Below are 14,128 nucleotides of genomic sequence, written 5' to 3'. Positions count from 1 at the left end.
TTTCAAAATTCACAAGCGACCTTTTCAGGGCTGTATAAAGAAAAAGTTTTGTCACATGATTGATAGCTATTATAAAAACAGGAATATTTATGTATATTTAATGGGACTGTATTGCATACAATAATACTTTTACCTAAATTCCCGTCCTAAGCAAAATAGAAGTAGAAGGGGGTGCAAAAAGGCTAATTGAAATTTACAAACGAAAGGTTCTTTTGGTCAACAATGAGGAAAGAGAGGATAAAAAAGTCGTTATATTCTGAAATCAAAACAACCGAAAATGAAAATGAACAAATTAGTGTTTTTTTTTGTGGGAAGTAGTCAAAACAACATGAAAGTCACTATAGCATCGCGTCGAATTTGGTTGTTTTCAGCGACATTTGAGAAATGTTGTTTCGATCTGTTTCCGGGGGTTCGTTCTGAGCTTTTGTGACAATTACGTCATTAGTTTACTCCCCGCGTTTTGTTGCTGTGCGATTCGTCAAAGAAAACAATAGAGCAAAGTTTGATTCGCGATCTGATTGGACAATAAAACTTTTCGAATGCAATGCGGGCATTCGAATTTTCTCAGATGTGAGTACAACGTTTTAAAAGTTTCATTTGAAAAGTGGCTTTGTTGGAGGAGACACATCGTTCTGAAGCATACAGAAATACATCTGTTCACCATGTCTCAAAGGTTGAAACAGAAAGCTACAATTTATTATAAAGGCCTTAATAATTCCAGCACAGCTACAGAGCTGAAAGTTTTGGACACTGGAAGGAAGAGAAATAATAAGAATGTTTATAGAGTTGAAGAAGTGCTCGCTGAAAAAAAGGTTTGTTGTTATCTTGTAAATTTTTATATTCTTTTTATTTTCATATGTAGTAGAGGGCATTTTGTAAAATCGCTCGACTGTTTTGTTAGAAGCACTTGTTATACATTTTTGGAAAGCTAAGGGGTAGGGGAATCGAAATTACTATGTTTCCAATTTATTTTTCGGTCACTTTGGTGTGATTTTCGGACAAATATGACGGTCTCAGGCAAAAATCATAGGGTTAAAAATTAATGAAAATTTTAGCTCGAGAAAACGGATTTTTGGAAAGCTCTCAAAAAATTAGGATTAGAGATATATTGCAAGTATAGGTGATGTCAGTACCTCGTAACTCGAGATATTGAGCTTCAAAAAGCGCAAAAACTGGACAAAATAGCTGTTTCTGGCTGAAAAACACGGTATTCAAGGGTTAATATCTCGAGTTAGGCTCAGAAATCACCTATACTTATACTTTTAACAAAACAGTCAAGCGATTCCAAAAAATCGAACAAAATTCCCCCTACTAATATTGGAATTTTTTTTTTGTTCGCGATTGAAAACCAAGTGGAGGAAAATATAACTTTTCAAAAGAGAAGAAGTGTCGATTAGAATATTCTAAAAAAAATTTTGTCGTTGTTTTAGATTGGAAAAATAACTTACTATCTTGTGAAGTGGCTGGGGAAGTGATGATTGCACATGGGAACCCACTCATAATTTATTGGTCGTCAGACTTTTACAGTAAGCTGATACTTTTTCATGACTTTTCTCTTTTATTTTTTGGGACAAGCTGGAGATTTTACAAGTTCTTATTTCAATTGGTTGGTCGTTAAGATGTAATAAAAGAATCTTATTACTTTTTCTAAAGAACGCGTCATCTATATCACTTCAAATGACCAATTAGTGAAGTATCTTGTGAAAACTCCAGCTCATCCATATTTTTCGAATGTATTAAATGGATTGTTTGGGATGTATATACAAAAGAGAATGATGATTTGTCGAAGCAAAGTGGGAAATATTTTGTGCTTATCACACTTTCGATATTTTTTCAACTTTTTCCAAATTTATTTTTCACAGCTTTTTAGAACATCCAGCACCTGACATGAGGCAAGTTGAATATTATGTTGAGCGTCTACTCTCTTGCTTTGAGACCGCCCTAAAAGAGCGACCACGAAGTGTGAAAGTTCTGGACTTTCCAGTAGCTATTTTACGGTATCTTTTCCATGGGAGGGGATGGATTAGAAAAGAGGGAATAAATCTCTCAATGAGGAAGATTTTGATCCTCACTGGTTCCCCAATAATTGGCATTCTAGGCTCATAAACAAGAGAGGGACGAAAAGGATTATTTTATTTCCTGTGGTTATGGGTAGTTTTTTATCAAAATCCCCGAAGGTCTACCAGAAGCATAAATCTGGTGAGGCTAGGGAGAAAAAACAACGTGTAATTCCGAGGCTTTAATCACTATTTTTAAAGACACTTTTAATTCTTATTACTTATTAATTATTCATAACTCATCTTATTTTATGTAAATATATTTAAAAAAAACTTTCAAGTTATTATGATTGTATTTGTCCCCTAAGATAGGCAAGGGAGGAGAAAGGCAAGCTATAATGCAAGAACTTAATTAGCCTGGATATCCAAGCTCAAAATTTTAGAAAAAACAAAATTTACCTCAACATACAAAATTCTAAAATTGTAGACCTTGGTCTCCCTAAAGAATGAAAGTGCAAACCCATGTTTCCAAAACTTTCCTTGTCAACCCAGGGCAGCAAAGTAGAACTTAATAAAAACAGCCTTACAAGATCTAAAATCATTTAAAACATCCAAAGATTACACTAGAATCCATGAACAAGTTTGCATGCATTATCATGACCAACCACCAGACCATGTTTTCTTGGAAAATGAACTTGTCTCTGTTTTCTTCTTTTTCATGTTGTCCTGTAACAGAAAGCTCTATCTTCACTAGCAAGTGGGGGACTATCCTATTTTTGCTTCAGAATTGCGCTGCGCCGTGTAGATTGACCCTTATGGCTTCAGCGAAGCGGACTGCATTCTCATATGGAGAATGTAAAACACTCTAGGGAGACCAGGCTGTAAACCAGAACATAAAATATCAAAAACTAGAAATAGTTTAAAGCCTGGATATCCAGGCTAGAACTTAATAAATTAGATTGTAAGATATCATGTTGAAACATCTTCACGTTTTTGTTTTTCTTTTCATGTCTGGTACATCTGAGGAACATTGCATTTCAAAAGTCAAACAGTTAACTTCAAAACTCACTGTCAAATGGTAAGTAAAAAAAGATTCTTATAAAATATAAACATAAACAATATGAAAAAGTTGGTCTGCCAGTTGATAGTTATTCTTCGGACCTCAAAACATATCGTCTCTTTTGCCTCAGATAACCATCTTCTTCAAGATTTTGTGCTCGCTTTTCAACTATCAAGAGATTAATGCAAGCTTCTTTTCGATTGATCTTGCTGAAAAAAATCCTCATACCTTGTAATCTCCACTAATCATCAAATAAATTGGTATGTCTCTCCCATGAGTGCGAATCGTTTGGTTTTCACTTATAGTGTGTACATCATTTATGATATCAGCAAAGCTTGTTGAAATATCGTCGTAAGATTCGTCAACCGTGGCTACCCCGATAGCGTTATTTGCTGTAATGTGAAAAGGAGTGTTTTTAAAAGGACATCCTATAATTCTTTTAAATTTTGGTCAACCACACCACACCGCTCATTTTAAGTCTGTATTTAGCATGTTTCTTTCTTTTTATAACTGACGACTTGAAATGGTTTTCTTTTTCTTCTTCCAGGATTGTATAGGATAGCACCACGAGATTCGATTTCCTTGTCAGCTTTGTACCATCAGCACTGATCTTCAACTAAGATATAAGGTAAATATAAAAGTTTGTCGATTTTCATACTAGCGCCAATGTTCCCACTAAGTTTTTGTATATACTTGGTTACAGTTTAGGTATATACTTAGTTACAGTTTAGGTATATACTTGATTACAGTTTAGGTATATTACCTTAGCGATCCCTTGGGTGATATCCCTCAACCGAATGTCATTTTCTAGTCCTCCTAGTAGGGCCATTGAGCTCCAATTGCCTGTCCAGGCGTGTGGTTGATATCAAACAGCAACGCCAATTCTTTTTGAGTCTTCTCAATGTTGTAATTTAGCATTGTCTGTCAGGGATTTTTATTAACACCCCCCCCCCCCCGTTTCATCAAAATACTTGACAATATTTTTTCTGAGTTAGATTTAATAGCTTTTCTCATTACCCTGAAAACCCGTAATAAGGTTCACTCAACGGGATACGAATCGGATTTACCTCGGGCGTTGAAGGTAGTTCCATTCTTCCAGCATTGGTAGGTGTAAAAAAGTGCTACTTCTCTTTTACCATCCTTCTTTTGACTGAACTTATTCTCCTTCATTTGTCACCGCAACTTTTTGCCGAGCGAGTAAATACATCTATATATTCGTTCATCAATCTCGACGACACTAAATCCAATTTTTCTTAGAAACCTTTCAAAGTACCCCTTTGCCTCTACATACGTTAACGTCGTTGCGTATACCGCCAAATCACCTCTAACCTCCACGGTGGGTTTTCTTTGGTCAACCTTTGAACCGTTCGTATAATTGATTGAATTATTGAAAGCCATATTTTCATATTAAATTTTATTTGTAAAAAAGAAAAACGTTAAGCGCACTTAACAATTTAAGAAACTTCGCTTGGCGTCACTTTTCTTTTTCGAAGGTTTTGTTTATTTAATTTCTAAAACGATCCAACGTCACTTGAAATAGCCTCATGTGCAGGCCGAAAATGCCATTGGTTCTCCCATAGTAACCATATGATCATTATGCAGAACGTGAAAGCTCTGGCTTTCCACTGTAATATTCAATCGGTATTTGTTCGGTTTTATACAGGCAATATTGAGGATCAAAACATACATTCGAATGTTAGGCGGAAAACCCAAGACCGTACTACCGATTTTAAAAGCCAAAATGCCACATGACTTTCTATATGAACCATATCATTATTATATATTTTTGGAAAGAGGAGAGGATGTAGCCAGGAAACCCTCAGCCCTCGCGAGCCAGCGAAGCTGGCGAGGGCCGGGTATGACCCAAAGTCGGTTGCAGGCAAAAAAGTGCTGCACAAACTGATTGGTCGAAATAGAGACCGAGTTTTGACTGAAACAATAACAAACCAAAACACACTTTACAATCGGGATTTCACGAAAGAGCGAAGCCGTGTTCTTTTTCTCTAAAGTTTTTAACCCTTTACCGTTCAGTTTTATTTTTAAAGTAAGTGCGGCCTTATATCATCGTCTAGAATTACAAGCACTAATATATGCAGATTCAGATCAAAACAAATATGGCTGATGAACGTGAAGATGTCATTGGAAAGAGTATTAAGAAAATCTTGGGAAAGATTGATATTTGTTTAAAGCTTCAACAATCAAGAGCTGTTCGAAATATTGTTGCAGAAAAAGATACTTTATGTGTGTTACCTTGTGGTTATGGAAAAAGTTTAATTTTTCAAATTCTGCCTGCACTTCTTACTGAACTTGGACATTGCTCAAATCCCTTAGTTATCATTGCTGTTCCTCTGAAGTCCCTCATAGAAAGTCATCTTAAATCAGCCTTAAAATTTGCGTTGCTTGGAATCAAAGCTACTTGTTTAAGCAGTGGAAATTACAATGACATTGCATCTGGCAAGTACAATTTGATATTTGGCTGTGCAGAGTTATGGTTGAAGAAACAGTGGAGAGAGCTTTTGTCTACAAAGTTATTTCGGAAAAATTTAGTTTGTTTTGTTCTGGATGAAGCTCACAATGTCACATGGGGTAGGGCTGACAAGAAGTCCAAAGTACCTTTTAGGAAAGCCTTTGGAGAGATTTCTGTGATACGTTCATGTTGCCGTCCAGGGACACCTATGTTAGCTCTAAGCGCGACAGTTAACGTTGATTTGACAGAAATGATCAAAGAAAGTTGCAATCTTTCTCGCAATTTCAAATTCATCTGTGATGAAAATAATGTCAGCCACCTAAAACAGTCTGTGATAAAAATTAAAGGCAAAACAATTGAACCCTTACGATGGTTGATTCAACTCCTTATTGATCAAAAGTCAAACTGTCCCAAAACAATAATTTTTTGTCGCACCATTGAGCTAGCAGGTTGGATGTACGAAAGAATGGAAAATATTTTAAAACTACATGTACCAAATTGGCAAAACTTAATAGGGATGTACCATAGTGAAACCCTTCCGCACAAAAAGAAGAGAGTTCTGGATTCGCTGATCGATCCCCATGGTGCTGTTCGAATCACAGTTGCAACTAGCGCATTGGGATGTGGGGTAGATGCTAAGGACTTGACAAATGTCATTTCCGACCAGCATACAGTCTTGTTGACTACTGTCAGCAGGTAGGAAGAGCTGGTAGAAGTCATCAAGTTCCTCCACCTCAAGCACATGCAATTTTGTATGACTACAGTGGTCAACGTCCAGACATAGGTGAAGATATGAAAGAATATTTAAAAAGCACATCTAAGAGTGAGACTTTACAGTGATTTTAGTGCTGTTGAAGTAAAACCTCATTCAAAATTGCATTTGTGTTGTTCATATTGTGCCAAATTGTGCCAGTGCAAGTCATGTGAGTTGTTCCTGTATGAGGAAAGTCATGAAAATGGTACTTCAGCAGAGAAGATTGCTGTGCGCGAGGTCTCGGAAATTCAAGAGGTTAATATGAGAGAAAAACTTTCATTACTTCACGAAAGCATTGTTGATAATTTTGTATCATTTTCACCAGCTAAACTTGTTTCTGGTTTAACTGATCAAACAGTTGATGAAATTATTGACAACCTAGCATTTATCAATTCAATCGATACTCTCCAATCACTCACAACAGTTGTTGATTTTTCATTAAGCGTTAAAGTTATTTCTCTTCTTTGTGAGTTCTTCAAAGACTTTGAATTTTTAGATGCCTTATATTCGTCGGAAGAATTAGAATATAACATGGCTTTTTCTGACTCAGAGCATGAGCTCTCTGATAATAGTGATATTGAGCCAGACTCTGACTAATGGTCCTAATAATTTTGCACTACCAATTAACTATGTATTTACAGATTTTTAACATTTGTTAATTTGTTTTTGCTTTATAGCCTCTTAGATTTTTTTATTTTCATCAAAATATGTACATTTTCTTAATCTTTGGGAATAAGACCAGAGGTTCTTTTTTATAAAGCTTGACTCAGTCGTTAAGTACTTAATTTACTAGATAAAATTTTGCAAGAATTGAATTGAACAGTTTCTGTAGATTTAGCTATAAATTGATGTTTGAAACTTTTCTTTTTTTAGTGGTCAGAGAGGAAAACATCTTTTTTCAATCAGTGATTCTAACATTTCTACTCTTCCCATCTCTAACAAAGGGTGTCGGAAATTATGTAACAGACTGAATTTTTGGTACATGTTATACTTTAAAATAGATGTATTTTGCTATTAGCTAATATTCTCCAAAAATTCCTCAACATATGAAATAAAAATTAAAAAAGGTCAAATAAAAAAGGTCAAGAAAATAAAATAATAAAAAAATAAAATAAAAGTTGTATATATACAGTAAGATAGATGCAGTTAAACATTATGCATTTATGGAAATTAATTATATAAAGCCTCAAATTCTCTTTTCTTTTTTGCTAGCCATGAAACAAAGTTTCCTTTGTCCATTTTGTTCAGTATTCCTGAAATTCGGGGTAAGATTCATAACTTCTCTTGGGTATATTGCCCCAAATGTTGATATTATCATACTCAACAGCTAATCTGATAACATCCTTGCTAAAATCTCCTCTTCGAGCAGATCTGTAAATTGAGGCGATCCCATAGTTCTTTTCTATGTTTTCGATTAAGTACTTGGTATTGTTTACTGCTTTTGATTTCCTATCAGCATTTTTCTCACTCAGATTTCCTCTTAATGACCTAAGAAGTTCTTTTAGAAAATGATTCAGGTGCTCGAGATGTAGATCAAGGGATATATTTCTTCCTTTGATACCGGTTGTATTGATAAATCTGCCCCAAATCAACCTAAAAGCATGGCTTGGTTGTAATTTCATCTTATATATCATTTTCAAGATTGAGTAGGAATATTTGTTTCTCCCAAAACATTTATAGAATAGAAGTGCATATTTGTAACAATTGAGCGACCTTTCTCCATCGCCCTCTCTAATGCTGTCGTTTATGTTTCGTAGCATTATGTTGTACGTCAGGAGTGCTTTATGATAACTTTGAATGCAGTCTTTGTTTCCATTATATTGTGAAGTGTAGGTTACAGTAAATCTGAAAAAAAATTGATATCTGTTCAGTTCTTCGTTTAACTAAAACTTTTTAAGGTGGAATGGAAAAGAATCTTGAACACATAAATGTTTATTTATATCTTTACATGTTATTGACAAAATAAGAAAGATTATTAAATTTCTTTCCACAAATAACTGAATAAATCGAACCTCCTTATTATGCATCTCACTTGGTCATAAATCCACTCTGATTTGACGTCACGGCTGCTACTAATCGAAATATCAGCAGGTATAGGGTTATCTAGAAATATAAAATGATTTTTATAACTTTAAATTCAGTTTCTATTTATAAAACCTGGGAATATTTCAAATTACAGTCTTTTTATTTATGAAACCTGAGAATATGTTTGAAATTATTTTCATTTTGTACCAGTATTTGAAATTAATCACGTACTCTGAATGGATGTGTATCTCATTTTATTTAACCTAGACCAATTAAAAAGAAACTAATTTTGATTTTTATAAGGTTTACCTTCAATTTTGGTCATATTGGAGTATTTCATTGCACACGATGTCACTTGCGCATCTAACTCAACATCAGTAAAATCTTTATAGTGATTGAATGCTTTGTCTGGGCCAGGTTTTGCGTTCGTTTTGTGTAAAAAGTTTAAAGCCCACGCCGTCGTACCAGCTTCATTTCCAGAGCCTTTATCACGAAACACACCATCCTTCACCTAGTAATACAAGATACAAATTTCTGACATTTTTAAATACTTATTTATCATATGTCTGATTGAAATATTTCTGTTTTCCCCACATATAAATTAGAATTTTTTTTAGATAGTATGTATGTTAGAGAGTAGTTTTTTTACCTCGTAAAGACATTTTTTAGCATGCTAATCTTCAAACTTAGGGGACAATCCTTTCAATTTTTCCAAATCATTTTCTCCATCTAGACGTGCTTTCTAAGAGTTAACTGCTCTCTCCTCTGTTAACTGGTCGTCTCCAAACGGGATGTCAACAAACGTATCACATAAGCCTTTCTCGTCTTTTTCACTTTTGGGGACATAATTTTCTTGCAGATTTTCTAATATCTGGATCATTTCGGATGTCTTCGTTTCGCATTTGAATAGCAATCCAAGAGATTCCTAAAATTAAAGTTGATTATATTAGATTACATTAAAAAAACGGCATTTTAGACCAAGTAGAACTTATTTCAGGAGCTCCTACAAGGGATGTAATTATATACTAGATTTATTTTTAATTTGCTTCTCTAGATTTCAATGGGGGATAAAGAAATGTATTCTTAATTTAAAGTATCAAGTATTACTTACAACTTCAGATTTTTTTGACATCTCCTTCGTAAAAGCGTGTTCTATGTGCTTTGGGAAACACTTTTTGAAAATATCAAATGCAGGAAGGTATTTCACGATTATTCTTCCAAAGAGAATCGTGTAATCATCGAACAAGGCCTTTTGTGTTTTTGGACCTGGGAGCACGTCCATTTGCTTGTAGTAATCTGCCGTACGAAGATCTAAAATACGTAAAACAATTCCTATTATTTTGGGTATTTATATCAATATAGCCACAATTTATTTCAGAAAATAATCCTAATATGTCTACCATCTTTATTTAACGTTTGTAACACGCCAATACCTGGCATATTTTATATTGGTAAAAATAGTATAATTACTATAGTTTCTTTACCTTGAGAAGAGTTGACTCTTTCCAAAACTGCCATTGTATGAAACCAATGTTTACTGTCATTTTTGTTTTCCTTGTCTTGGTGTCTTGAATGTTGTGAAATGTCCAAGTTGTCCGCAACGAGCTGCAAAAAGATAATCCTTTTTAAATTCAGAGAAAACATTTTAAATAATCGAAATAACTCACAGTCATAAATAAACATTTTAAAGGATTCAAATGTTTCCATTAAATCAACTAATCTTTATACACGTTAAAAAATATTTCGAACCTGAAATTCTAGCACCTTCCGAGTCTTAAGTTCTGCTATAAGCTCTTCTTTGGTAATGCCAGGTTTCTCTTGTATTATTTGCTTACATGCGTCTTCGATCTCCTTTTTCCATTTTAAAACCTTTTCGTCATGATTTTTAGCCATTTGTTTGTGCTTTCGATTTGCTGTTGAGTACGAATTTGTCACTGCGAAACAGTTAAGCCATTTGAAAACTTTCTTTTTTGCACCTGCGAATGAACAAACAAACGGTCCCTATATTACTAAAGTTTCCGAAAAATCGTCCTGCACTGCATATGAATTTTTATTCGAACAATTTTGTATGATGAGTGACCTCGAGAACACCATAAAATAAAAACAATTTGAAAAGGTAGCCATCCGACTTTATTCTTAAATAAAATTTTAGGCATGAGTAGCATTGATATAGGGTATTAAAGTTTAAAGTATACTCAGCAGGGTGCCAACAAAAAATTCCTTTAGTTCCTACTATCACCTTTAAAACTGAAATACCTGCAGCGACTAGGAGCTGGTCCATACTATGAGTTATAACGCAAGCACGACTCCCAGAATATCTTGACTTGTATAAAATTCCAACTACTGTTAAGAGAGGTCCAATTAAATGTGCTTTTTTTCTCCAACTGCTCCCTTTAAAGCCGCAACCAGAACAGGACAGCACTTCTCGATTTCACGAAATAGCTTCTTGTCATCTAAATTAATCAATGATTTCACATCTGTATTATTGATACTTGATTTTGATTCCAATTATCCGACTTCTGCTTCGCAAAAATCTGATATGTATTTGTAGTCTCCTGCACTCTTTGCACTCTGTGTAAAGAGAAAATTTTACTGCTACGTAAATTTATACTGTATTATCAGGATCAACATGTTTATTTGGTATTATACTGTTAGTGTCTTCACTGGACTCTTCCACTCTTTTTCTTTTTTCCTCTATTTCTTCACCTCTTTTATTACTTCCTCGGGCAGTGTCGTTTTCTAATTGTCGCTTTCGCTGTACAGTTTTATTTATCAACTCAACACTCAGGTCCCATTTGTCCAAAATTTCAAAAGCGGCTTTAATTCTTTTTATCCCAGAACCACAGTTCCTGCAGATACTGTCTGACTTACCGCCTTCTTTTGTGATTTCAACACCGATGTCTTTTAACAACAGTTGAGGAATTCCGTCTAGCTTTTTCTGGTAGCTAAACAAATTACATCGATTGTCGGATCGAGCCTTGTATTGCTCATTGCACAAACGACAGGCCATCTCAAAAGAAGAATTTAGAATCTTCGTACGCGTGCCATATATCATTTTGTTTTTTATCTAATTAGCCAATATTTGTCTCAAATAGACGCCTTCTCTTTAACATCATTTTATATTTAAGAACCTTCTGAGGCATCCGTCGCCATGTTGTTTTGTTTTGTTTCGACTTTTTTTCTTCAGAACTTCAGAAGAAAAATCGGCCTGCACTTATCAGGAATCAAAAGGGTATCATCAACACCATTTTTTTAGTCTAGAATGAGACAACTGCTTACAAAGCCACTTAAAGGTTTAGTATGTAAAAGCCAACACCCATTAATGCTTATAAAAAAGAGTTAGCTCTTCGTTATTTTTTCATGCTTGAATAACATTATCTTCATTCCTTTTCAGAACTCTCTCTTTTTATGTCCCAAACACACGGCCATATTAGATATGTCTGGTGATTTCTTCAAGAAAGGCAGGATGTTTAGTTCCGATATTTCGCTATGTGAAAAGCAAGCCTTATTTCTGTCAATGGTCAAACTTAAGCAAGAGATTTTTGTTTAAGAAAGGGTAATAAACCAATGAGTGTCTTTAGATCTGCCTTCGTTGATATGAACAAGCAGTTGTAAACACAGACAAGAAAGATGGTAGAGCTTGCAGCGGAGATAGAGAGAACTTTTCTGTTAGAGGGAGCACGAACATTTTGTTATGAAGATTACTTTTCGGTTATTTATTGGTGCTTTACATGTGAAATTTTCGATTTAGATAAAATTTAGTTCAACACTGCTTATAGGTGAAAGTTATATCTTTGAATGGAATACAATGTGTTCATTTTTATGCTATATATTGATATTTAAAAACTCAATTTATGTTTTGTGAACTGTTGTAAAAAGTTTGTATATGATTGAGCCCATTTAGTTCTATAGCTATGCCTACCATTTTAATTTACATTAATTATTCAACCAAATATGTTAAATTATGCAGCCAACCGCGAATTTTCAAAACACGAGAAGTGAAAAAAAACGTTTCAAGACTCTCGACGATTCTCGGTCCATTTGGGTGATACCCGGCCCTCGCCAGCTTCGCTGGCTCGCGAGGGCTGAGGGTTTCCTGGCTAGAGAGGATGAAGAATTAGATTATGCTTGTATTTTAAAAGTTTTTATATCTCCGAATGTTATCTGCCTTGTCAAAGATACAGTAGCTAATTTTTGTAGAAATGACCGAAATAAGTCTTGTAAAAAGAGTATTTTTTTATTTTTCCAATTTATTTAACGTTGGTCTGACATAGTTATAATTAAATACTAATTAATACCAACTATATAGAATACAATCATATAGTATAGAATGATAAATTAAAAGAAAAAAAAAAAATTATGTATATGTTTTACAAAAACAAATATTTTTAAGATTTAATTTTTCTTTCAGTGAGGATTTAAAAGATTCAATAGAGGATTTGAGCTTAATATTTTCAGGAATTTGATTCCATAGCTTGCCTGAGGTATTGACATTAAGATTTTGTTTCGGAAGTTGAATTTGATTTTCTTTGTTACGTAAATTTGTTGCATGAACTTTGGATTCAATTTGTTCTCAGATTTATAAACCTCACATAGTAAAAAGCAAAGATGAATTTCATGCACAGTTTTACATTCGGCGTTTTGCAACAATACTTCATAATCATTTCTAAAATCACAGAGTAATATTCTTAAAGCCCGTTTGTGAACTTTCGTGATTTCTTGGTATGTAGTTTTATTACAAAACATCCAGATTATTGGTGCATAATTAAATATTGACATGATATAAGAGTTGAAAATCAACTTTCGTTGATCAAAAGTTAGATACATACGAATTCTGTTTAAGCTCCATACTCTTGATCTGGCTTTAGAACAAAGTTGGTTGATATGAATATCAAAAGAAAGATTATTGTCAATGGTGATACCAAGGAGCTCAACAGAGTTCGTAGATTTGATAGTTATATTTCTAACAGTAAGTTCTACAGGAACATTTCGATTTCCTAAAACCAACATTTGAAACTTTCCGGGATTTGCGGCAAGGTAGTTGTTTGAAAACCAATCTAAGATTGCTTCTAGGTCAAACTCAAGATTTGAGATGACCTCTTCAAGAGTGTCCGCACAAGAGTGTAAAGTATTATCATCGGCCAAATTGCAAATGCTGGCTTTTACAATAAAGAGCAACAAATCATTTATAAAAATATTGAATAAAAGAGGCCTGAGTATTGAGCCTTGAGGAACACCTAGAGTGATTTCCAACCATTCGCTATATTCGGAGCCGATTTTTGTTCTCTGATAGCGATTACTTAGATAACATTTCAAAAGTTCAAGACTCTTTGTATCGAGTCCATAGGCTCTGAGCTTTGCAACCAGGAGTTTATGGTCAATGCAATCAAAATTGAGTAAAATAAAATTTTTGGTCAGAAAAAAGACATAAATAAACTGAAACCTCTTTTAGTAAGATACAGTTATTTCGTAAAAACTAGTCAAACATTATATTATAATAAAGCAAAGAAAAACCTATACAAAGCTGAAATATTCTCTTTTTCTTTTTTGACGTTACTTTTCGAACGCAATCCCCCGGATTTCTATAAATATACAATTCGAACGTCACTGTTGCACTGCAACATTCGACGCGATTAACCCATTATGATAAGTGGAAACAGAGACACCACCATAGGAAAAATTTTCATAATCGTGTTCACAGTGTCAAACCTTCTAAACTAAACTTGAAGAGCACTTTGTTCGAACAAGACTACTTTTCAGTAAAATCCTTAGGTGGTTCTGCAAAATACTTATCAAAATAGGCTTTATAATGACTTTCAAGTTCC

General features: G+C 34.2%; 2 protein-coding genes and 1 long non-coding RNA gene across 3 annotated transcripts; 1 reads left to right on the top strand and 2 right to left on the bottom strand.

Moving 5' to 3' along the window:
• The first annotated feature begins 5,171 nt into the window (after window positions 1-5,171).
• On the top strand, window positions 5,172-6,224 carry LOC136822912 (uncharacterized). Its single transcript, XM_067079219.1, has one exon. The coding sequence runs from the start codon at window positions 5,172-5,174 to the stop codon at window positions 6,222-6,224; it is 1,053 nt and encodes a 350-aa protein (XP_066935320.1).
• A 2,109-nt stretch (window positions 6,225-8,333) lies between these two features.
• LOC136822940 (uncharacterized) lies at window positions 8,334-9,216 on the bottom strand. Its single transcript, XR_010848966.1, has 3 exons — window positions 8,953-9,216; window positions 8,613-8,814; window positions 8,334-8,381 (listed from the first exon to the last, which is right to left on the bottom strand). It is a non-coding gene; the product is annotated as an uncharacterized lncRNA (long non-coding RNA).
• A 183-nt stretch (window positions 9,217-9,399) lies between these two features.
• LOC136822911 (uncharacterized) lies at window positions 9,400-10,792 on the bottom strand. The gene is made up of 4 exons (XM_067079218.1): window positions 10,560-10,792; window positions 10,053-10,279; window positions 9,788-9,908; window positions 9,400-9,614 (listed from the first exon to the last, which is right to left on the bottom strand). Exons 1-4 carry the CDS (start codon window positions 10,582-10,584, stop codon window positions 9,400-9,402), a joined length of 588 nt encoding a protein of 195 aa, XP_066935319.1. The 5' UTR covers window positions 10,585-10,792.
• Window positions 10,793-14,128: the final 3,336 nt, after the last annotated feature.

Source organism: Clytia hemisphaerica, unplaced genomic scaffold, assembly GCF_902728285.1.
Source record: "Clytia hemisphaerica strain Z4C2 unplaced genomic scaffold, Clytia hemisphaerica genome assembly, whole genome shotgun sequence".
Lineage (NCBI taxonomy): Eukaryota > Metazoa > Cnidaria > Hydrozoa > Leptothecata > Clytiidae > Clytia > Clytia hemisphaerica.
The sequence above is the reverse complement of the archived record's forward strand: the minus strand, read 5'-3'. Positions and strand labels throughout refer to the sequence as shown.